Here is a 24,042-nt window from a genome sequence, read left to right on the forward strand (position 1 = left end):
AATCTCACGGTTGTAATTTGATGAACAGAAAAGTCATCGGAAAGCGTTCTGTGGAGAGAAAAGGAGGCTGTATGTGTACCCAACAGCAGTTGCTTAAAGCTCTGTCAGGGTGGGTTGGTATAACATACTAGGGTAATTCTCAAATGCAGTATGAAAATCTAGGTATAGAAAGGAGTAACTAAAACCTCATAAACTAAAATTTTATGGTTTTATGTAACATTTCAAAGCAAATCTAGGGATGTATAGATTAAGATTACAAATACTTACAAATAGTTATACATGTGAATAAGTAGTATATAAATGTAAGATCTTTGCAGGGGGTGCGGATTATGATGGGCTTTCCCCTCTAAACCTTCCCTTCATGTGGCTGTATCGCTTTCTCAATGGTAACACCCCTCCCCCCAATCAAGTTCCACTCATCCCAAGGCTCCATTTCAGTCTATGTGATTCTAGCTCTAATGCAAGCTATTTTTCCTGATATTAAAATTATTTGATTTTCTAAACCATGGGGACTTAAAATGTTAGTTTACAATAATCCAAACATTGTTTGCTCCTCACATAACCTGTTATTTTGTTTGGTAAACCCCGAGTTTCTCAACTCCAGTCTGCCTTCGAATTACCTAGGAGCACCTAATAAAAATGTAGATATCTGGGTCCCTGCCTCAGAGATTCTATTCTAATTCAGAAGGTCTGAGGTAAGAGGAATCTATTTTGAAATTTCCTACGTGATTCTGATGTGTCACCTGGTTTGGAAAGAACAATGCTAAATGACAATGCCCAGTGAATTTATATAAAAGGAACTCCTAGAGAGATGAAAACATCCATGGAGAACTAAACACATATACATTATCCTACAAAGGATACTAGCTTAGCATTACAATTAATAATTACTTCCTCGTGTACGGATTTTGCAGTTTTCAAAATCCCTTTCCTATCCTCCGTAAAGCACCTCATCTTTCTGGACCCACTTTGCTGTTTTGCAAAAATAAGGATGCTGGACTAAATTACTTCTTTCAGCTTAAAAAAATGATGTGCGCCTGATATATAGTAGGCACTCAATAAATGTTTATTGACTAAATGAATGAATGAAAATAACAAAAACCATGCAAAGTGTTATTGGGGTAGAATAACAGGTTTTTGAGAAACAGTCTTATACCTAGTAAACTTAGGTTCAGAGTATTTAAGTAACAAATTTAGTAATTGCGTCTAAGACTAAATTTTCTGACTCCTCATTTGGTGATCTTTTGTTCAGCATTTTTGCAGAAATTGGCCAATTAGACTTCGTTGGGTGAAAGATGGTCCACCTGCTGTATTTGGTATTCACACCACTACCGATGAATGACAAACTGCTGTAAATGTATAATGGCATGTAAGTTGTTACCTTCTTCTTTAACCTCTGTCTACAGTAGAGGCTGTAATTCCAGAGGCCTGATATACATGTCTACAGGTAATAAATCCGTGTGAGTTACAGCTGTATCCTTGTAGATTTACAATGATAAGTTTTAATTCATCTCTGGCAACATATTTATATAAATTATAGCAACAGAATCACAATGCCATATGCCGGGATGTTCACCCAGAGAAATTCAACAGGCTTATGGCAGCTGGCTTTCTTATGGCTACAAAGGCCCACTCTCAGTATATATGAGGAAAAAGCGTTTAAGTTGCTGTGGTGGGCAATATACAGATGTCTTCTTACTCTTGACATTTGTTTGAAAGTGAACTATGTTTTCAATGCCTTTCACTGCATTAATAAATAGTCTAGATTAAGAAATAACTTTAGGGGGGCTTCCCTGGTGGCGCAGTGGTTGAGAGTCCGCCTGCTGATGCAGGGAACTCGGGTTTGTGCCCCGGTCTGGGAAGATCCCACATGCCGCGGAGCGGCTGGGCCCGTGAGCCATGGCCGCTGAGCCTGTGCGTCCGGAGCCTGTGCTCCGCAACGGGAGAGGCCACAACAGTGAGAGGCCCGCGTACCACAACAACAACGAAAAGAAATAACTTTAGGGAACAGCAGAATTACTTAAATAGCTAAACATTCAAGGAATAAAGGCAAATTATTTCTAAGCATTTACTCTGTCTTCAAGTGAGTCTGCTTAACTGCTCATTCTGAAGCTGGAGCACAAGACCAATTAGGCTGGGAGGGGACAGGGACAGTGTGAGGTAACCGTGGGCAATCCTCTCCCTCTAGTGTGATGAAGGGAAGGGGCCCTTGGCCTTGGACAGAACATGAGAAGGGAACACAGCCAGGTCTCTTGAGCCTTATCATGTACTTTACCATTCTAGCTCACTGTTTCTGTCCCAATGAAAGGGAAAGCTGATTCTTTTAAAGTCATGTTACTATTAGTCTACTTTGTTTTAACATATTTCCCGTTAAAAGTGCTGTTCTTACACCAAAAGTCTCTTTCAAATTCAGAAACTCAAAACTGGATTTTAAAGATGACTATTAATCAACCCACTACTACCATTTACTGAGCACTGAGACTGTAATAATCATGAAACTAAATATATATGTTGGTTCAATTAATCTTTAAGAGGGCCTGAAATTATGCCCATTTTTTTTTTTTTTTTTACAGGAGAGGAAAGAGGGCTAGTAACTTGTTCAAAGTCTCGAAGATAGTAGGTGGAAGGGCAGGTCCGCAAGTCCAGATCTGTCCTGAAGCCTCTACCGTCAACCTACCTTTCTGTTTATCACATCTTACAACACTCCAAGGGCCACGTTACCAAATTCCCTTGAGGAGGCAATGTTGGTTGTCTTTGTCAGGCCAACGCCCTGTGTTCTGGAAAGGTGACAGCCTTCTATCTCAGGAGTAAACTTCAATTAGTCAGTCATGATAATTCCATTCTCTTTTCCAGCAACATGTTTAAAATGAGTATGCGATACAATTTTGGTGGACCGAGACATAAGAACAGGCTTTCTCAGATGGCCTATTTGCTTTAAAAACTTCTTTCTGCCTCTGGATGGTGTCCTCTGCATAGGTTGCTGCCTCTGTGGCAGCATCCTGTATCCTGAGGTGGTCCAGCCTAATAGACCAATGCACTGAATACAGCGAGAAAGAGGGGCAAACACTGGGGTCCTTCACGATACCATCGAGCTGCTCACTTCAACAGCCACCTCTAGATGTTCTGTTATATGAAATAATAAATTCTTTAATGGAAAGCCTCTTTTGTGGCTACTAGTACTTTGTAAATAAAATATCCTAAGGATTAAATCTTTCCAACAACTCCATAGTTCTTTTATTTTTAAAACTCCCCTCTCTATGCCTCAACTACATCTTTCCTTTTACATGACCATCTTCCCTACCAGTTCATACCTAGCCCATACTTTTTTTTTCTTATTTTTTCTCCAGAAAATGTTGCTTTTCCTGTTTCATTATGGCATCAATTTCTATTTTAAGTTAGTGTGTAGATATAAAATGCCGCCTTTGAAGGCTTCTCATAAGCTACTTGCCGTATGTTACGCTTCCTGCTCCTTTTCTTCACTCGGCCACCCACATCGCCCTTCAAGTCCGGATCAACTGTTGCCTGGACCGTTACCAAAACCTCCAAGAGCAAGTCTTCTTCTCACCTTCTGGACTCCGGCTCTTCCCAAATGGAACATGGGACCCTGTTGCTCCCGTGCTCGAAACTCTTCAAAGGCTTTCTCTGAATACACTACTACGCATTCAGTGTAGTGTTGATTTGCATACTCTAAAAACTTGCAAAACCAGTCACTAGCATTTAAAACTTGGGAGGTTTTTAAATAAAAACCCAGATTTTCAGCTTATCTTGAAAAATCAGATCAGGCCCACAGTTCCACATGGCGCCAACTGAGAGGACCTGAGACATGGCTGATCCCTTCACAGGGAGCACGTGCTCGCCAGTCTGACACGGTCCCTGCCCCTCCCGATTCTGTCCCTAACACTCAAGTACAGTACCAGCTGGCATTCTACTGAAGGCTTACACTGTTGTTTTACTGAGGGTAGTGTTATAAAGAAAGACAAATATTTCTTGGATGGTGCTATCAAAATGGGTAAAGAAAAGATTAACCAAGAACGCTGACCTTTATTTTATTAATTTATGCTACCTGCTTGGTCTCTGTGGGCATTTGAGTTTGTTACTCCTGACCTACAAGACTCCACCCCATGAGGCCATCTATCCAGGCAAGGCTAGCCGTGATCTCCCCCCTCCTAACTACTAGGCTTTCTCTCTCTCCTCCTCTGCCACACTTCTCTACTCCTTTGCAACCTTGGTTCCCAGCATAGCAAAAACTTCACAGTCCCCAGAATGCACTCTAAGCTAAATAATGTCTCTGTGCTTCTGTTTATGCTCTTTATCCTCCTCTGAAAAGGTTTCTTCCTCCTTGTGTGCCTATGGAACACCTGCTCAAGACTCAGCTCACAAATGGACTTATTTACAAAACAGAAATAGTCACAGACATAGAAAACAAACTTATGGTTAGCAGAGGCGATAGTGTGTGTGTGGAGGGGATAAATTAGGAGTTTGGGATTGACATATACACACTACTATATATAAAATAGGTAAACAAGGATCTACGGTAGAGCACAGGGAACTCTACTCCACATCTTGTAATAACCTATAATGGAAAAGAATCTGAAAAAGAATGTATACACACACACACACACACACACACACAAATATGTATAACTGAATCGCTTTGCTGTGCACTTGAAACTAACACAACATTGTAAATTAACTATACTTCAATAGAAAAAAGAAAATTATTCTCCCCCCATGCCATACACAAAGCCTCAGCTCAAATATCATCTTCTTTGTGGATCTTTTCCTGTTCTCGTCTCCCACCTCCCCAGGATTCAGCCTTTCTTTCTTTGTGGCATGCCACATCATTCTGCTGTAGCACTGAAACACTGGATTGCACTTATTTGTTTCATCTTTGTCATCCCTACTCTTTTGTAAATACCTTGCCCACTTGAGTACTCATTCCCTTCTGCATTTCATAGTGCCATGGAAATATTTCCAGGCACCATGCATTGAAGGTATTAGGATCTCTCTAACTGACTTGTATTTTGCTGACTCTTGGGGTTAAGCGATACGCTGTACTCCCTTTGTGAGACATCCTGACGCCCACCACGTGAGGAATGCCAGCGGTTAACAAGCCCACTTGCTACTGCTCTCACCAGGTGAGCTCTGGGACCCAGAGTCAACGAAAGCTATGCTAATTCTGCTTGTCAGTGTAAACAGGTAGTTGAATTAAACACCATATAAAATTATAAGAGGGGGGAGACTGCTTTAGAAAGACATAGACATACACACACTCATGAAATTAGGTGAAAGTGAGACAACTGTAAAAGAATGGGAAAAGCATAAACATCTAGGATTATACTCCGAGACTACTTTCTGAGTATCTTTAATTTCTCAATCTACTTAAAGAAACCAAAGCTGGTGTGATTTAGGAAGAAAAATGTTCTAGAACTATCATCAATGGACCAATTATAGAAAGAAAAGGCCTTGGTCTCACGTTAAAAGAGATGGAAAATAAAATTATCTTTATGGAACTTAAAATGAGGTGTTTAAGATATATATCATTTTATATGATCCCACACTTGAGCAAGAGCTTTGACTACCTGAGCAACTTCTGAGGCTGACCTGTGCCAGATAAGAGGGCTTTTGTGTTAACTGTGTATCCTCCCTGACTAGACGTAAGCTCCGTCACGAGCTCTATTTGAGATAGGAGCTATCAAATTTTGACAAGCTCCTTTGAATCATTATCAATATTTCTTTAGAACCTATCATGAACTACAGACTCATGTCCCTATGATATATGTTTCAGAGTACTTATGATTCATATTTATTCAATGACTACTATATGCCACACTTTAAGTACTTTATATATCAAGAGTGGATATAAAGAATAAAAGGCACCGAATCCAGAATGAATTCAATGTACTGTGATTCTCCTACCTAGTGTTCTTTAATTTTCTGGACTAAATATATGTAGAATCTATCTATCTATCTATCTACCTATCTATCTATCAATAGACACTTGTATTTTCATTTTTTATGTGTTGACAGGAAAAAGAATGGCTAGGAAGGAAATTGAATGGCGTTGAGAAGTGTAGATAAAATGTGAATTTTGAGAACCAAAATTTATTTCAGTCTACTTAATGCTTTTGCAAGGATGTTGAAATGCTTGTAATAACTGTTGGGTTTGGAAACAGTTGAACTCTCTACCTCATGTATTTCCAATTATAGATATTACCAAGAATTAATTTTTTCTCTTGGTGTATGTAAAAATCTTAAATACTGCCATTCAAAGTATAACAGGGATATAAGAAATACTCAGTAAGTGATGGGGCAGACAGACAACAGAAAAATATACCTCTACTCAGTCCATTAAAATAATTCTTTAAAAACTGTTAAACTTTCAAGATAAATGATGATCTAATTTCAAGCATTGTCCCAGATATCTGTTTCTCTTCCTAGAGGTTCTTCTCTAAATAGCATTTTACTTTTAAAATGGGAAGCTTGTTGGGTAATTCTTCAACACAGCATCAGGAAACCATTGTCTTCTCCGACCATTCATCTTATCATCACCCCGATGCCATATTTCTGGTTGTTGCTCCCGAATGTCATAGGAAGCACCTGCCATAAAACCAGTTGCTGAAAAGAACAGGAAGAAAATGCCTAAAATGTCGGCCTAAGTACTGTAGTCAATTCTCACTGCAATTTTTGCAATCATCACATAAGTACCCTTGATGTATAAGCGTTATGGACTTCTGCTCAGTGAAAACGGTGCCTGAAGCTTCAAAACTCTGCCTTAAAGAAACATCAACCTTACCGTCCCCCAGATCCCTAAGGCCCATTGCTCCTCTTAAGTAGAAGTAAAATCTTTGTTATTTTTAGAGAGAAGACATTTTCCTCCAAACTTCTCTTCATATAGGTGTGTTTGCTGACATTGCTGTCGAGCCTGACTGTTAGCTTTCTTTCCATAGGCAGTAGCCTTAGAGCGCTTGCCAGAATTAAATGTGTTAGAGAAAATTAACCTGGTTTATTTTCATCAGAATGATTTGAATCCCACGCTGAAAACATTTTCATATCTTGCCAAGCCCACTTTTCCTAAAAATATTATTTATGGGAAATGCCAGCATTCAGTTCTTTCTTTACATTTTGCTAACACCATGTAAACTTTAGTTACAAAATCTATGTTACTGAGTTAGCATTCATTAAGTCACAGAGGGAATTCCCTGGTGGTGCAGTGGTTAGGACTCTGCACGTCCACTGCAGGGGGCACGGGTTCCATCCCTGGTGGGGGAACTAAGATCCCACAAGCTGCGTGGCCCAAAAAAAAAAAAAAAAAGTCACAGAGAAGAGGTGTCTCTACTTACCTATTGGAATGACTGTTTTTTACCTAAGATTTGTACATTTCTCAGGGTAATGCCAATTTGAAGATTGCTGTAACATGAATCACTCACATATAATGGGGAAAACACCTCTCAGGTTCAGGTTTTGATAAGCGTGCTTCCACTACATTTCTTCTTCTTCTGGGCTTTGCAGGTGTTGCGCCTTCTGCCTGGAATCGTGGCCCTGCCCTTCCCCTTTCCTGCTTAACTCCCATAGTGAATGGCTCAGTTCTGACGTCCTCTCCTTTAGAAAGCCCTTTCAGACCATCCTCCCTAGACTCCTAAACAAACCCGTGCGCATGTTCCTCCTGTGTTCTCCCATCGCACTCTAGACAGCCCTGCTGGAAAGGACAATCACAGTATTTCAACTCTGGGTTTATGTCTGTCTTCCAGATCAGAGTATAAATTCCTTGAGGGATTTTATAAGAAACAGTTCATATTTATTTATTTTTACCCCTTGCACATAATACGGTATCTGATACAGAGAAGAGTTATCATAAAATTATTTTTATTTTCCTTTTTTATAAATAAAATAAGTGATAACTCATGAATAAATGAATAAACAGTCCACGGTCCAAGATGAAAAATACAGAAGGCAAAACAGACCAACTGTGGAGTTTCATTTTTTTTTATGAGAATAATTGCAGTTCAAGAGTCATTCGGTTATTCACAGGAATATTAGGGAAAGTATGAAAAAACGAATGTGCATGGACCGTGGGAAAGTAGTTTCAAAGCATTCTGATAATCAAACGCACAAACCTTTGGGCCTAGCACTGTGAATCCAGGAATTTACCCTAAGAAAATCAGACAGGCATAGAAAGTTATATAAATAAGGCTATTCAATGTAGCACTGTTTATGATGGTGAGAAACCGGGGGTAGGGGACTTAAATGTTAATTGATAGAAGATTGGCTAATGAATTCCACATCTGTGTACTAGAACATTATGTAGTCATTCGAACAAATTAAAATGGCCCTTCAAACTTAATATGTCCAGAACCTAAGTCCTGGCCTTCACCCCACACCTCGCCTGCTTTTCTCTCAGTCGTTAATGGCACCATAATCCTTTTAGGTGCTCAAGACTCAAATCTATGAGTCACCCTTGAACTCCTCCTTTCTCTCACCACTGCCTTTCCCTGAACTATCCACACCCTGCACCCTACATGTGAACCGTCATCAAGACGTGTTGGCTCTACTTACAAAACATATCCTTGATGTGTCACATTTCTCCACCACTACTGTAACAACCCTAGTTCCAGCTCAGCGGCTATTAATCTTTTAAAGTAAAAACAGATCAAACCAGTTCCTGTTTTTAGGATCCATCCTACAGAGAGAAAAGCAGCAGTATATAAAGGTGCTCACTGCAGCTCTGTATGTACGAACACAGAGCTGGACTTAATGTGGATAGTTCATCAACAGAATAATAGTTTGACAGAGTATTTTACATTTTGTAAAGAACATGTTAGATCAATGGTGTTTGACCTGGAAGTTTAGCTATGATGTACTATTAAGATTTTTTTTTTAGGCTGCAGAGTACTATGTCTCTTGTGATTCCAAAGTTGTGAAGTAAAGAACAAAAGCCTTTCAAAAGCAAAGCAAGCAAAAAATAATTGTTAAAAACATCATATATTTCCAATCATGATGCTATGAAACTAGAAATCAACTATGAAACAAACTGCAAAAAAAAAAAATCATGTAACATCATACAATTTCCTCACTTGAAATTCTCTAATGGTAACCCATCACACTGAAATAAAATCTGAGATCCCCACCCTAGCCTTCATGATCAGATCCTGCCTTCTTATCACACCCCATCTCAAATCTATCTTCCACTTGCTCACAAATTGAATGCACTTTGCGGTTGTCTGTTTTCTGTTCCCCGAACTTTCCAATGTTATTCCCACCTTGGTCATTGTACTGACTGCCCCTTGTCCTTATAACGCTCTTCTTCTAGATGGTCACATAGTCTCGGGTTAAATGAAACCCCCTCAATGCGCTCACCCCTGAACGCCTGAAGTAGGTACCTGTCATCCCTTTGTATTATCATCTCACTCCATGATATTTTCTTGTCTTCTCTCACTGAATAGAAGCTCCTTGAGGCAGGATCCACACCTGCTTTGTTTGCAACTAATAGTAGGCACTACTTGCTATCATTGAATGAGCTATATGGACTCACAGGGAGAAATGATACATTGTTAGGTAAAAATAAAACGGGTTGCAGAAAACTATTATATTATTGGGGAGGAGGGAGGGAATAATATTATTTGTATATCACAGAAATAAGACTCAAAGTATTTACAATATATAGCTAAACAAGAATTAACTCTAAGGGACAGGTTTCAGTGGACTTTAACTCTCCACTTTAAATATTTTATTATTGCTTGAGGTTATTTTTTAATAAGCATGTATTACATTTATAATTTGAAGAAGCAATTAATAAATTTCATTCATTTTCCAGAGAAAAAGAGAGGTTGACTTGCTCCTTCACCAGCCGCTATGTATCTTCCTCTTCCCTTGCTCTCATGTAAATGCTAATCATTCAAGCATTATATCTGGACTTCTCATGGAAATTACAGAAATTACTCAATTTCGACTGGCCAAGTATCAGTAGGTCATTACTGCCAACGAAAACAAAATAATTCCTGTAAGAAAATAATTGTTACAGGACGCTTCAAAGCTTCATGCTGAGAAAGAGGAAGGAAGGAAGGGAGGAAGGGAGGAAGGGAGGAAGGGAGGAAGGAAGGAAGGAAGGAAGGAAGGAAGGATTGGGAATTGGCCACAGCTTGCCAGATCCAGAGATGAAGCAGAATGAAAAAATTTTCAACCAACTCCAAATAAGGTAACAACAATCCTTAAGATCCTAACTACCGTTTTCCTTTGAGTTATAAAGGCAACCATCTAAGCAGCATAAAAAGGCTTGTAATTTATCCAAAGAGGTAAATTTATAAATAAACTAGACTGAATTTCAACAGAGATAAGTAATGAAAGGATAAAGAATAAATGATATGCAAATAAGAGAGAATGAGAACATTCACAGCTATGCCTGTTGAAAGCAAGACAAACTACAAAGAAAATTATGCTGCCTAACAAGTGAGAAACTGAAAATAATAAAATGGCTGACTACTGACCTAATCTTTCCTATCTTAAAAAGGATGCTGAAGAAAACAGATGTGGAAAATTACACAGTAATAAAATCCTTGAAGAAAACCCAGTGGTGGTTATTTAATATATGACTTTAAATATATACAAACAGATGGGCCAAAAATTGGAATATACTGGCAATTGAGAATACCATATTTAAAAATCAGCTTCACTCAGAAAGATTCTAATATAGCAGTAACATGAAAAGTAATATTTGTAATGATTTCAAAAAATTACTAAAAAATATATCAGTAGAACAATAGATTAATGCTATAGAAAAATCAGGAAAGACAAAAGAATAATTATTAAACTTGGATGGTTGAGGACAGAACAGTAAGTATAATCTTAACTTTACTAATTACTTGGTTTGATATTCTACTCATTCTACTTTTAAGATTTATCAAATTGTTCAGGAATAAAAAGCGGCCAAAAAAAAAAAATTCCTAAAATAGAAATTGTAATGGATCTAGCTGGTACGAAGTCACGTATACCTGAGGAGGAGGAAACAGTTCAGGGCTGACTGATTTTGTCTTATTTAATCAATGACTAAATAATAATTATGATGGCTAACATTTTTAAGCACTTATTATTGGCTGATGTTTGCTTTATATATAAATATATTCTTTTAACCTTTACAACATGATGCTAAGACGGTTATTGTGTCCATTTTATAGATGAAAAAACTAAAGCACAGAGAATTTAAGTACAATGCTCTCAGCCTCAAAGCTAACAAGGGCTGAGCAAGGATTTGAACCCAAGGCGGTCTGGCTCCAGGATCTGCTCTAAGACTGCCTTCCCTAATAAATAAAAGGAAATCAATAACTTGCTAATAGAATTTAATATTAAATTTGGTATATTACAAATACCAGCAAAGAAACTGCATTTATCTGAGTCAGAAATATGGATACAAGAATTTGAGACGGCCACATAACTTAAAAGGGGTATAAGGAATTCAGAGGATGGTCAGAAATAAATTTCAATAGAACCATGAATAAAAAAGGAGCCAATATTCACTATTTTAATGTGACTTATTCTCAGCATTTTTGTTTACCAGGAGTGCTTCACCTATGAGTACACAGTAACTTTATATATTCAGTGAGATCAGACGTTTCAATATAATCTAAAACCCAAGGTAATGGGAAAGGGGCATTTCTTGAAATCTTCACTGTGTTTGCAACAAATCATCCAACAGCCCAGGCTGTTGACCTGATTTGTCTCACCTGCTCAGAGGAAATGGGGTCAATTATAATGTATGAATTCTTAGCCAAAGTCAGGAAAAAGAACAGGTAAGTGAAGAAATCTGTACTCTGGGCAGTGGAGTGGTAAGAATTAACATTAGGGTACCCCAAGAAATTAAGAAATCTAGCTAAGGACATAATAAAAGTCAGGTGGTGGTGCTATGGAAGTGAAGGCAGAATTTGAGAGAGAGGGAAGCCAGTTCTACTAAACTATACTAAGGGGGCAGGGGGCCCGTTGCTAGTGGTATGGCGAGACAACCCTAGTGTGTTGGAGTGTATGATTTCAGTCGCTCTGTCAAGGTGGAAACTAGAAGGTGTGGGGCAGAGGGGGTGTCACAGACCAGAGAAGTACAAAGGTAGGTACAGTAAGGGTTAGGAAATGCATTTTTTAAAGGCGCCAGAAAGGTGGATTTACCATGAAGCTAAGCTAATGAAATATACATATATTTATAGTTTGTTTTTGTTTCATTTTACGCAGGCCTCTGATTTTTTTTTTTTCTTAAATATTGGGTTGGCCAGGAAGTTTGTTTGGGTTTTGCTGTAACATTTTATGAAAAACCTGAATAAACTTTTTGGCCAACCCAATAGAAGTCTCCGAAACTATACACGCTGTAGACCCCATGCCCTGGAGCCTTAATGAACGAAATAGATTCTCCTCACAATGTAATAAGTCTAGTTCTCAAAGTTACTTTGCAGTTGAGGACGAATGGGAACAAGCGAAGAGGAGGCTGACAGGAAAGCAACGAGGCCGTGGTCCTCATATTCCATAATCGCTTAAAGGTAATTGTGGTTTTTCTGATTTTCTCACTAGTTTAGTTAGATGCTCGGCAGATGCCTGTATATAACAACATGACTGGACCAGTCGGTGAGGTCTTGCTGGTTGAAGAATGAAGGTAAGCCGTGCTGGACAACGATGGGATAAATTAAGGTTTAAAGACCAGTGAAAACGGATCTGAACAGAGCTTAGGGTTGCTTTCAATACCATGGAATTAGCAAAGGAGCAGGGCAGAGGACATTCAGGAGATAAAGGTAAAGTAAGTGGACGAAATAACCTGTAGCCTCCTTCTTTCCACGTGGAGTAAGGAATCTGTAAGGCCAGAGGAGCTCAGCCTGCAGGCTCATTGCTTTTTACAGCATTAGGCTGCGTGATAGGGCACATGTTAGCATTCCAGAATCCACCTCCTGCTCTATCTATAACGGACTATAGTGAGACCTCAGTTACTACCATTCTATAACAATCAATCTTCACTTCTGTTTTTTCCTTCATTATCTGACCCCTAGCAGGTCTGGTCATGGTCCACTACTGAAATATAGGTATATTCATGACTCACAAGAAAGAGGTTCTCTATGCTATTTCTGAAAAGACATTCTATTATCCTTTATACAGCAACAACAAGCTGATGAGGGGTTACTGACATACTAAAATGTAACTATATTCAAATTACAAATCTATTTTTGATAGATTTGAGGCATACTTTGTTTTCATTTACCATGTCATATTATATTTCTTACTATATTTTTTACTCCAAAGACTCAGGGTATTTTGTTTGATCAACATGAATGAATTTTATTGTGCAACTACTATGTAGCAGGCACTAGAAAACGTGGGGCTTCAAAACTGAGTTCTTTATGGAATTTACTTAAAATTTTCAATAATAAAATTCTTTTACTAATTTAAGATTTAGATAAGACTTTGGCCACACTTTCTTCCTCTCATACATCACTGCCTTTTTGGTCGCGTTACGTCAAAGTAAGAAAATAAGTGCCCAGATTAACCAAAGTGGGTTAGATACCACCAAGTAACACATCCCAAACTTCCTAAGAAAAACTAGCTAACATGACCCTAAGAGAATCTTGCGCAGAGCCAGCAGTTATTATTACAAAGAACGCATCCAAAAAGGATTGGAAAATCAGAGACAGATAATAACAAGTCTGCCAAACCAAAGGCAAATATTGTTAGAGGGAAGATTTGCATTGCTGATTTAACCAAACACACAATTGTAGCTCTAAGGATTCATGGAACCTAACTAACCTGCTTATCAAGAAGGCTGCTTTCCCAATGCAATTTAAAGCACTTCATCAGGAGTTACTTTTTTTTTTTTTTTAATTAAGCAGAATTCAAGTCAGGTATATTCCTAAATTGCTAGCAGTTGCCAAGTAAAAACACAGTTAGGAGCACAGCAGGATGTTAACTATTGAACTGCCTCAAAGGTTCTGATTTCCATCAACAGTGAGGTTCAGCCCAACACCACAGGTAAGGGCTGCCTTTAGAGAGGAAATCTACACATGGCCTACGGCAGTGCTGCCAGACTTTTCCACCAAAGCTCTCCTAACTAAGGGGTGGGAGTCCTAGCCCTGACGATCTACAAACATTCTGAGGTCTCAAGGTTTATCTTTAAAATCTCCACAATTCATGTAATTTCATCGCGATGTAATGTATTTCCAAGTTTATTTTAATATAACCAACACTTACTGAATACTACTTGCTAAGAATTTTACATAAATTACCTTACTTCTCACAATAATAGGCCCTATTTCTATCACTATTTTGTAGTGAGGAAACTTCACCACAGAAAAATAAAGCAATATATATATATTCTTTTGCGGTGCACGGGCCTCTCACTGTTGTGGCCTCTCCCGTTGCGGAGCACAGGCTCCGGACGTGCAGGCTCAGCAGCCATGGCTCACGGGCCCAGCTGCTCTGCGGCATGTGGGATCTTCCTGGACCGGGGCACGAGCCCGTGTCCTCTGCATCGGCAGGCGGACTCTCAACCACTGCGCCACCAGGGAAGCCCTAAGCAATGTTCTTAAGCTTATGAAATGGAGATGGGATTTAAGCCACACAAGTTTCTATTTGTTCTTCTCCAGTATATTACACTACACTGTTTTAAATCACTTTTCAGTTAAATGAGTTAACTCTTCCTCCTCTAGTTGCTTAAGTCAGAGGTCAGCAAACCTTTTCTGTAAAGGGCCACGTAATACATTTGATAGGCTTTGTGGACCATATATGGTCTTTGCTGGCTACTACAACTCAGTTCTGCCACTGTAGTGTCACAGCAGCCATACGCGATCCTTAAACGAACGATGTGGCTGTATTCCAGTGAAATTATATTTACTGAAACGGGTGGCAGGCAGGTTTGGGCGATAGCTTGTAAACTCTTAAAATAAGTAAAATTCCTGTTCCAGACTGAATGCATATTTATCTTGTGGTTTTGTATAATTGCCTGTACTAGTTTGAGAACAGGTCATAAGAAAACTGATTTAAAAAAAAAAAAAAAGAAGCCAATGCCAAAAGGTAAGGGAAAGAGATTTGACGTTTCTATCTAACCTTTACCAACTAATTGAATGATGATGACAGGGAACCTATATGTTCCTCCCCCTATTCCCTCAGCCATGGGTCCTCTGCTTCCACTGGGCCCAGGGACATTTCCTCAGCCTCTGGCATCCTGGACAGGCCACAGCGGGTCTTCCTATCACCTGTGACTCTCATCATGTAGGTGGTTGCCCCTTATCTTTCCACCTAATTGGAATCTACCCCTGGAGTCCAGTGAATTTACTAATTATCCCTTCTACATCTTTTATGTCATATCTCTATGTCTTTGCTCATGTTAGGAAAATTGTCCCTCTCTGTTCACTGATTCCAATAACTAATTCAAAAAATACTTTACTACATTCCTAGTTCAAAATTCCTAGTCCTTTGATTCCCCTCTAAAATATCATTTTTTGAACACGCCAACTATACTTGTGTATTCTGTTTCAACTGTCGACTCACGTATTTCAAACACTACAACACTAATACCATAAAAGAATTAAGAGAATCCCTTAAGAGCTCATTGTCACTGGATAAAACTGGTAACTGGCAAAAGTAGTTAAGACTGATTTTAGAGATTTAGCTTTGTTTTTATGCTCTGAATGATGAGAGTAAAGGGTAACCTTCTCTTTCACACAGAACTGGAAGGTAAAGGTTATTCCATCGTTCGACACTAATGACAGTTTGGGGTATCAAAATAAAGAAGCTGAGGTAGAAAAATGTCATGGGGAGACTGAAATGTCTAAGCGTAATAAAATAATGTACAGAAAGTAAAGTGAAATAGGAATGACATTACAAATTCCTGTTAAGAAAGAATGTCATTGATTGGTAAGTGTTTCCTAAATAATTTCGTGAAAAAGAATAAGATATTCAAATTTTTCATGTTTCTTTCATGTTAACAAGATCTTCCCTGAGACCACTGTCAGGATATATACGCTCAGGTCAGTCTGTTGCTTTCTCATTAGTTTTTCATTGCTGTTCTTTCACTCCTCTCTGGGTTTCGTCACCGTGCTCACGCTGTCTCACTCTTCTCTCTGTTGGTGGCAATAGTGTCCTCTCTATGATTTCCTCACTTCTATTTTAAAGAAAGTTGAAAAGGTCCCCTTATTCAATTTTTTTTTTGTCTTTACCTTGTTGGTGTTTGTGCCTTATTTCTCTCAAGTTGGCTAATAATAATATACAGTTGACCCTTGAATGACACTAGCTTGAACTGCGAGGGTCCTCTCATACTCAGATTTCAATAGTAAATACTATAGCCCTACACCATCCAGGGTTGGTTGAATCCCCAGATGCAGAACCAGGGATATGGAGGAACCAGGGATAAGGAGGGTCAACTATAAGTTACATGTGGGTCTGCACCTCTAACCCCAGCGGTGTTCAGGGTCAACTGCATTCCAATTTTTAAAAACTGATTTACCAAAAGAGATTCTGAAAATGCTGTTTGAAGAATCTGTCTCTCTTAGGAGAGAATGTTATAGACAATATGTAACTTCATTTTTAAGCAAGTATTCAGAGTGGTTTCATTGCTCAAAGTGAGAGTTCAGAGTAAAGAAATACAGTCACCGATGAGGAGTTAATGTCTTTTAAAGAAAATAAATCACGCAAAGGATATTCAATAGTTACATCAGTGTGGCAAATGATGCATATTCCACGCACTTCCAGGAAATGCACAATGCACACTCACGCATTAGAGCCTCTGAGAAGGCCTGCGTAAAGAAACGTGTTATATTCGAACAGTACCCCCAAACTTGTCTGACCCCTGAAACTTCTACCCCCAATACCTGTTACCATCTCTTAGAACTATTTCACGGAAAGCTGCCAGAGAAACTTCTGGAGAACTAATCAATAGTTTATTAAATTTAAGAGGCAATTTAAAATTTAGCTACATCCTGATGTATTTCTTCATATTCCTTCTGGAAATTCCTAATACAGTTGAATATATCCATCTAATACTACGGTTGAATACAATTCCTAATTCCTGATTGAATATATCAGCATTGATAGATGCTACAGTGAAAAATAAGAAGTTATTGGACAGTAATGAAAGCAAGCTTGGAACTATTTATCAATGACCACAATAAATTCACAATGATCAGGGTGGAGCCTAGCCCTACTTTTGCCGTTAACTAACAGTGTGACTCTGGAATAGAGATTTAAAGTCTGGGAGCTTTGATTCACTTACATGTAAAGTGGGGCTAGACCTGCTCCATCTACCCAACTGGTACATTCGGAGAACGAAGGGCTCAAGATCAAGACCGAGAAGAATTTCTCATAAACAATGAAGTTTTATAAAAGCAGAGAAAGTTATAAAAGTATAAAAAAGGAATATATCTCAAATAGAGACTCAGTTTCCTTACAGATCCACACTAAATGCCATTATGATTTCTGCCTTTCTTGAACTCTGAGTAGAATACTGTCCTATAATCGCTAAAGATCTCATTTTACATAGTCAGAAAACTAATTTTTGTTTAGCCACTAATCATAATAATGTATCACCAATTTTTTTTTCAGAAAACGAGGCAAAAATAAGAAATTCAGAAAACTTTGTTTAAAAGAAGAAAAGATTTATTGCAAAGTGGTTTGTGAGTAGTGCGTACCACCTTACTCAAGGCTCTATTACGAACCCATCTGTGGCAACTCTTCATTCCCAGTGAATAAAGACAGTAGGGGTCTATATTCTCTGAGTCCTTCATTAAACTATTGATCCCTTTAGCATTATCCATAATGTTCCAGCAGCTCAGCACGTCAACTGGTGAAGTGCTGGTCTCTCACTCCTTTCAATAACTTGCGCACTTTATGGAGAGGAAGTCATAATGATTTATTTACCTGACACTTTCCAGTCCGGATGTCGTACAGGGCCACTGAACCATGGCGAGCTCCAACTGCTATTCTGTGATTCCGCTCATAATAGCTGACCATGTAGAACCTGGATTGAACATTTGAACAACAAAAAAACAGAAAAAACAGGTGAGATGACCTGCACATCAAAGTGGATAGCAACACACTTCAAAGATTAAAGCCAGCTCTGATATATATTTTTAAATAACTATATGTATATCTGTAATTAATATATTGAGATTTTTCAAAAATGTTTCATTGTAATAATTCTTAAAATCAACTGAAAGAAAAATGATGCAGAATACCGCTTAGACCTGTTAATGATTATTTTCAATAGAAAACAACTTCTTAACTACAAACACCATTGAATTTTGAGACAAGAGATAAGGGTCACATACAAAAAAGATGAAACACGAAAACTCAGTTTTGCTACAGTGACTATTCTGCAAATATTTCTATTTGAACAGAAATAGAAAAGATGAAAAGTCTTATATATTCAATCTAATTATGCTCTCAGGGTTTATTACAGTATTAAGGAATGCAAAATACTTTCCAGCAGGACAGTCATAAAAAAGCTGCATAAATATGAAGCGTAAACGTTCATATCAATAATTTAGAATGAAATTAGAAAGTTATCCACCACAAAGTTATCTGGCAAATTCTCTAGAATTTCCACATTTATCAGTTTATCTAAATGATAACTGTGACTATTGGTAGTAAAAATAAGCATATTTGGTGATTTGGCATTGCATGAAAATAGGATTTAGGGAGGAGGCCTTGAAAGTCGTAAAAGGTTGATTTATTTTTATTTGTTTACTTTTCTAGATTAATTTTCATGATGATCAAGTATTCGAATTCCTGATCTATGCTTTGTTATGATTTAATGGCCATATGGCTAGAGCCTGGGAAGGTAAGAATAAAAATTATTAGAAGTGTAAATAAGGTATGATTTTACGTCCCCGAAGAGTTTTGAATATGCCTTCCCATTATCTAGTCCTATTGTCTCAGTGAGCATTACCCAGATAAATAACGGGCCTACCCTCAATATTTCTGAGGATATTACATCAATTCTACTACACATTCCTTGCCATTTTTCTCTTTGATTCCCTGCTACTAATCTAAATTTTCTGCTATTATTTTTTTAAAAGACAGGATGGGGAGGCAAAACAAATGACAGAAAAGAAATACCATTTCTCTAATGCTTTCTTGAGATTGATATAGAGTAAAAAAACTAGTAGGGCATAGGACTCCATTTCTGAAATTCTGGTAAGAGAGGCAGAGAGAGAGAGGGAGAGAGGGAGAGAAGATACTTGTGAGCATTTTGAAACCAGGGACAGTCTGACAAAGCCATTTTGGCATTAACAGACATTATGACATTCATACATATTTTATAAATCTGGAAAACAAGCTATTAAGTGTTTAAACTTTTTGTTTGATACTTATTGCCAAGGAATGGATTCAATAATACTTCTGTCCTATCCCTAAGCCTCATTCAATGAGGCAACTTTTTTCCTCTTCAGTGGAAGATGAATGCTTCATTTCTAGTTACATGAAAGATACTACTTTAGGATGTCCTGTTGGTTTTTGCTGTGCTCAGGTATGGGATGTTCTCTTTGCATACAGGTTTGAGGGAAGGAAGGGGAGTGGAGGCTCCTGACACACATGAAGCTTCCCCACTATTCAGTGGTTAGTAAAAAGTTTCTTAAAAGCTTTTCTTGTCTAAAGCATCCTATTACTGCCCTCGGTAGAAAAGGCAGGAATCAGCAATCAGCATTCAAAATGTAATGTTTCCATAGTCAAAAACAAGAGGTTTAGAAGAGTTTAAAAATGTTTACTATTACGTTATTCAATAATGACAGTGGTCTAAGTATTGGGCATCAGTATATATCTATATGTATGCCTATGTCTACATCTACATCTAAACACACATAAGCCCACACAATTTAAATCCTATTAGAGTAACATGGAATATAATAGCTAACAAATGTTTTAACAAATATCTATTCTGTGCAGGTTAATAGCCACAGGAAAATAACACTTCCAGAGGTATTTTGTTGTCCACTCTTAAACTTTGCACAGACATAACAGTTGTATTGCCCAAATCCTACTGCGAAACATGAATATAATTACCCCTCAAAATAATCCTCTTCAAACCAAACCGTTGGTAAAATACATTTATGTTGACCAAAATTTTACTTAGTTCAACTCAAATCTAAAAGTTTTGTTACACTGACCATTTTCTATGCTCTGGATATCAACCTTCTATATCATCCTTCTATATTATCTACAGACACCATTATTTATGGGAGAAAAAAAAGATCAAATCTATTCTTGGTATCAAATCTTTAGTCTGCCTGAAAGGACCATATATTACAGGTCTGCATTTTTCATTCTTTGCAATTTACTACTAGGCTAATACTCCTAAAATATCTTAAAGAATTCTGGACAGTGAAGGTCTCATGGCATGTTTTTAATCTTTGGATTTCTGGTGAAACTTTTTATTTCTTGAACAGTCTCTCCTTTAACAGAGGAAACCCAAGGTATGTATGCAGTCACTTCCCAAGTATCCACTCTGGGGACTGGCTGCAGTGAGCCTAACTCTTCTGAGGGTTTCTAGAGCCCACCATGCACCCAGACTACTCTTCTCCTGAAAGCAGTTCTCCACTGGGGGGCTGTCAAGATTTAAGGATGGTGCGATACACATTACTTGACCCTACCCCAAAAAGGATCAATGGACTGCACAGCAGGATCCATCCTAGTTCTTAAGACTATTCTAGTCTTGACCTGACCCCACATGGGAGTCTTGAATTCCTCCAAAATTTGGGGGGAGGGCTCTCAGAGTAAGGGTTCACCTGTGCTGAGCCTTCTGGAAATGGTATCTCAGTCTCTAGTTCACTGCATTGATAACATGCACTTGGGCAGTATTTCTTGGGCAACAACCTGCCACGAATCTTTGTTATACTCAAGTTACAACAATGGTTTTCCTCTATTCGGCCCACAACAAGGAAACTGTTAAGTCAGAGGAAACATTACTACTCAAGTATATGAAAGACGAATAAAGTGGAATTGAATAACGTTGCAAAATGTATTTCTTGCTGGGGCTGCGGTGGTCATCATCCAAAAATTTTGAAGTCACTGATCTCCTTGCTTTCATTACTGTCCACGTGCAGCCAGAGTGATCCTTTTCAGCCATAAATCAGATCACCTCTCCTGTGTGTTCACAACCGTCCTTCAAGATCTGGCCCTACGTGATCTGGCCCTAACACCTCTCGGACTTCTTATTCCCTTTGCTTGCTCTGCTCTGGTCATACTGATCTCCTTATGCTTTCGTGAATATTCCAAGAGTGTACCCACTTTGGAGTTTAACGTTTGCTATTCCCTCTGCTTGAAAATCTCATCTGCCCGGTATCTCCAGGGCTTGTGCCCTTGCTTCATTTAGGTCTCTGTCCCAAGGTTATCTTGATAAGGAAGGCCTTTATGGGCCATCCTATTTAATACAGCAGACTTTCCTCCACTACTCTTGAGTCCAATATCCTATTTTTTCTTTATTGTATTTATCATCTTTTTGACATTAAACAATAATTTTTTGTTTATTGCTTGTTTCCCTCCATCAGAGACTTTTTTGTGTATGAATACATAAACAGGGTCCAATCAAGCAGCATACAGCAGTACGAAGTTTAATGTTGTAGGAAGTCCAAATCACTATGCTTATCCTTCAGTGACTACTTTATAAACTAGGCTAAACATATCAAGTTTTAAGACCACTGAATATTTCATAAGGTCTAAAATAATAATTGGTATAAACAACAAAGGAAATCAAAACTGTCTATAAAAGTTAGGCAGAAATCAACAAACAGAAAGCAGCCGCATGACCCTTCTAAAAAATGTATTTTCAATTGAGACAAACAATTGCAGATTTACAAAAAGATATCTGTAAAGGCCCTTGAAGTCTGAGTACATTGCATGAGACTGACGGTTGCATAATGGAAATTATTTAATTGTGTCTTGGGGAACTAGAAAAGATTATTTGGTCTGAAACTCAAGAAGGCAAATATAGTCTAAATAATGATACATACAATAAAGTAGGTATTTTTGGTACAAATGTGCTGGGAATAAAATTATTCTAAGAATTTGCCAGGTATTTATATAGGCACACATAAATTTCACTGAACATGGTATCACACAAAACATAATTAAAAGAAATAATCAATTATCGATCATTACTAAATATTAGAATAGGTTATTATATTTCTCCAAAGCATATTTGTGACATCAACTCCTCAGAAGTAACACACAACAGGGTGCCACCCACCCACAACTGGGCGGTTTATGATGTGAAACACAAATGTGTATTGGGTCCACTCCAGGGCGGGATTCTGGAGCAAATCATGTTGCTTAAGAGTTTGCCAAGCACCCAATACCTAAATCTAAACAACTTTGGTATTCTCTACTTATAGTCTCCCTTGAATTAATGACCTTTTCTATTTTTATTAAAAATGGCCCTCAAATAAGAGAAATTTGTGTGAAACTTAAACGTCAATTTGGAAAAATACAGGAAGAGGAAACATGCAACTCTCAACAGAGATATGATTTAGGAGAAAGACAGAAACATGTAAAATCACTTTCTCAACTATGACTTTGATAATCTGCAATGATTTCAGGATGTTAATACTGTATATAGTGTCCTTGAGCATTAAAATACAACAAGGAACACTCTTCAACTAATCCAAAATTCATCTCCAGCTAAAATGAGCCCATCTAAAATCTAACGATGTAAGGAATAGAATGTATGAGCTATAAGTACGATTTATAACTAGTTACAAGTCACTACTACTGAGGACAAACTGTGTAACAGGCACTGTCCTGAGAACTGGTATACGTATTTCCAGGAGTAGCTGTGGTATTAGGAGCAATTCTTATCTAGTTGCTTTTACAAATTCTTGATGTTGATTTAAAATGGTTCAAAAACTTTGGACTCTTTGTTTAAAAGGTATTAAGGCAATATGCACTTGTAAAAAACCACCACTAATATGTATTAGTGTATATGTATATATTAGTGTATATGTATACATATACATATATGTATATGTACAGTAAAAAGTAAGTCTTTCCTCTCATACCCCCTCCTTCACCAAGGGTTAATTACTGTTAACAATTTGGTGGATCTTCCCAGCTTTTTCTAATGTTTATTACAAAAATAGTATCATATTACATCTATTATTCTACAACTTCCTTTTCTTCCCTCAATTGTTCATGGAACATCCTCCCACATCAGTATAAACGAATCCACGTCATCCTTTCTCACACCTGCATTATACCCCTGTGCATTCATACTCCATTATTTAACTCTTCCCTTTCTGACATTTAAGTTATATTATACATAGATTCTTGTATACGTAGGTGAGTATTTTTGTAGGATAGATTCCCCAAAGCAACATTCTGGATTAAAGCATACACACATTTTATTTTATTTTATTATTTTAAAATTTTTATTTATTTATTGGCTGTGGTGGGTTTTCGTTGCTGGGTGCGGGCTTTCTCTAGTTGTGGCAAACAGGGGCTACTCTTCGTTGTGGTGTGCAGGCTTCTTACTACGGTGGCTAGTCTTGTTGTGGAGCACGGGCTCTAGGCGCAGGGGCTTCAGTAGTTGTGGCTCGCGGGCTCTAGAGCGCAGCCTCAGTAGTTGTAGCGCATGGGCTTAGTTGCTCCGTGGCATGTGGGATCTTCCCGGGCCAGGGCTCGAATCCATGTTCCCTGCATTGGCAGGCGGATTCTTAACCACTGCGCCACCAGGGAAATCCAAGCATACGCACATTTAAAATTTTGATTACCTTCAATTCCCCGTAAAAGAGTGACCCCACTTGATATTATCAAATTTTCTACTTTTTTCGCCAATACAAGGAAAACTTGCTATCACATTTTTGTTTTCATTTGCATGAAATAACTTTTAGATTGGTTCATTTGATTGCACTCTGCAGGATATGCATGCAGATTTTTTACATTAATGAAAACAAAATTTATTGAAAATCTAATCAACACACTGCCTCCCTTTATTCATCGTGCCTACTCGATGAGGAGAGAGACTCCTCAATACCCACGATGTGCTCCCAATAACCCCTGGACAAGATCCGAGCCCCAAACACAGGCAAAGCTGTGGAA

At 38.1% G+C, this 24,042-nt stretch overlaps 1 protein-coding gene across 4 annotated transcripts in view; it reads right to left on the reverse strand.

Moving 5' to 3' along the window:
• WDR7 (WD repeat domain 7) overlaps positions 1-24,042 on the reverse strand; it is a 370,882-nt gene that overhangs the window by 56,197 nt on the left and 290,643 nt on the right. For all 4 annotated transcript variants that reach the window (XM_079942515.1, XM_079942514.1, XM_079942512.1 and 1 more), the window contains one exon: positions 17,872-17,971. In XM_079942515.1, the coding sequence (XP_079798641.1) occupies positions 17,872-17,971 (100 nt within the window). The remainder of the gene's footprint in view (positions 1-17,871; positions 17,972-24,042) is intronic.

This window comes from Stenella coeruleoalba, assembly GCF_951394435.1.
Source record: "Stenella coeruleoalba genome assembly, chromosome: 14".
In the NCBI taxonomy this organism is placed as follows: domain Eukaryota; kingdom Metazoa; phylum Chordata; class Mammalia; order Artiodactyla; family Delphinidae; genus Stenella; species Stenella coeruleoalba.